Raw genomic sequence first — 2,361 nt, forward strand, 5'->3', positions numbered from 1 at the left:
ATACGCCAATTAGCACAAATGGTAAGTTTCGACAGTGCCTACAAGTGTGCCTACTGGCCGCTAAATGGCAATACCGGTTTCATATGTATACACCTGGTATTTCTAGCAAGGTAGCGGCTGAGCGCTTGATGCATGGAATTAAATTAATTCATGCTATTTAAGGAATTCGTGGAATTTATAGAATTCGAATTTCTCTAACTTTTTGTCAAAACTCCTAGATTAGTATATTTTTCCCTCGAACTATTGGATTGGTCCGGTCAACGGGCACGTGGACCAAATCGTTCTAGATAAATAAATTTACCCATGTTTTTTTATTTAAAAAAAAAATACTTTTGGCCGTTACTCTAGCCATTTGTATGTCTTATGGAGTTTAGCATGTAAAATGTATTCAATTTTTACTTCTTTGATTTTGGTCACGAAATTATAAGTCAATTTATTTGAAATTTTATATGCTTCATCTCTTATCAGTGAATATTGTATTAATCGAATTTTTATATCAGAAATGTTTTGCAAAAGTTTTAGGCATACCAAAAATCATTGTGCACCGTATTTGCTGGGTCTCAAAATACGACGACTGACAATGAGTAGAAAGGCAGAGTAATAATAAGTTAATAAATCTATAACTGCTCTCTGGGTTGAACCTGTAGCTGGTATTAGGACTTCTCTATTTTTAATCAGGAAACATTTATTTGCTCAAGAGAACGATTTGGTCAACGTTAAAATTTATGTAATTATATATATATATATATATATATAATTAAAAAACGGTTTTACAGCCACCGCAAAATCCCACTGGGAGCAACTGCCATCTAACATTGACACCGGCCGTCAGTCGAATCGCGGTAAATCACATCTATGGCCACGTATCACGACCGTGAAATACGTGATCACATGGCATGAGCCATGTACGAAAATTCCGGTAAGCCGCAGTCCTAATTGATAGTAAAGTAAGAAGAAAAAAGATACTATACAAAAAATGGCATTCTATCTGTTTCGTCAATTGGTCTATTTATTGTTGCTGAGAGTTGGGTTAACAATGCATCTATTAGTATTTATGCCACCCGAGAGGAATAGTATGCGGCGCATTTTTTATTTTCTAATAAGTTATATTTTATATTATATTTGAAGGTACCAAACATTACGAAAATTGCAAACCTTTGTTTGCGCTTGCATCGGGGCAGTGAACTTAAAGCGCTAAAAGTCGGAATTATTCAAGTCTATTAGTTCGCCGCGGGTAGTTTGAAAATAAAAATGATTTGTATGTCTTAATTTCTGAAATTCCAATGACCTTAATTCAAACATTTTTTTCTGAAAATTTGTCTGTTTGATTTAAAAATAAATCTGTTTTAGCAGATTTCATATTTCTTGAATAAAACTGCACCTGTTTTGTTGAAAATTAATGTTCTTTGCTTCAGGATTCAACTATTTTGTCTGAAACACTTTTTTAAGAAATCATTTTTTTGTTGATAATTCATATTTTTTAGTTGAAAATTCATCTTCTTGATTGAATGTTGAACTATTTTGTTGGAAACTGATATCTTTAATTGAAAGTTTAACCGCATGAGTAACAGTCGAACTACTTCGTTGAAAATGTATTCTCGAATAAAAGTTAATCTTCCTGGTTGAAAATTAATTTTCCTATATTAAAAAGTCCTTAATTGTTTATCTCATTCTTACTGTAATTAATGCTTTGAATCTAAGTTGGAAAAACTATTCTTCTTCCTAATAAAGCTTTCTAGAAATTGTAAAAATATGTACCCTAAAGCTGAAAAAAAGGTTTCAACCCGCTCTACAGGTACCGAAAATCGAAATTTCAAGAGAGGCTATGAAAAATAATGTAATACGCAAGCCTAAAAAATGCATGTGATTGTAACAAATTAATTGTTAACGAAGCTGTTCATGATGATCATTGCCTTGCTAGAGACTCCTGTATCAGGGTAGACCTGTTTCAAGACTTTGTAGATGTAGATAGCGTAACTTTCCTTCGTCTTCCGTCTCTTCTTCTTGTCGGTCTTAGCGACGTTTTTCTGGGCTTTACCAGCTTTCTTAACGGCTTTACCACTCGCTTTAGATGCCATTGCAATTTTCGATGATACAAATGTCTGTACTGTACGAAAATTCTGAACGGTAAAACGATTAAAATTCTGAACGGGTAAAAGCGATAAAATGGGGAGAGCTCCTCAATGGACACAAACTGGAGTAGGGACGAAAGCCGATTGGTGCATCTAGTGTCAAGAGCCAAGAATAGTCTGTTTCTCCCTTCACCGTTCTGCGCTGTTTCGATGCGCCATACCACTCCTCCCACCCCGTCAAAGTGCATAAAATGCGTGTTTTCAGAAGTTTTATGCATTAGATCATTTG

At 34.5% G+C, this 2,361-nt stretch overlaps 1 protein-coding gene across 1 annotated transcript; it reads right to left on the reverse strand.

Annotated features, from left to right (window-relative positions):
• Positions 1-1,877: 1,877 nt before the first annotated feature.
• Positions 1,878-2,078, reverse strand: LOC117175153 (histone H2B-like). Its single transcript, XM_033364745.1, has one exon. The coding sequence runs from the start codon at positions 2,076-2,078 to the stop codon at positions 1,878-1,880; it is 201 nt and encodes a 66-aa protein (XP_033220636.1).
• Between the last annotated feature and the right edge of the window lie 283 nt (positions 2,079-2,361).

This window comes from Belonocnema kinseyi, chromosome 1 (genome assembly GCF_010883055.1).
Source record: "Belonocnema kinseyi isolate 2016_QV_RU_SX_M_011 chromosome 1, B_treatae_v1, whole genome shotgun sequence".
Taxonomy (NCBI): Eukaryota; Metazoa; Arthropoda; class Insecta; order Hymenoptera; family Cynipidae; genus Belonocnema; species Belonocnema kinseyi.

Bases quoted from the DNA above. Each gene is read 5' to 3' on its own strand.
- LOC117175153 (XM_033364745.1), bottom strand. From the start codon at position 2,078: ATGGCATCTAAAGCGAGTGGTAAAGCCGTTAAGAAAGCTGGTAAAGCC.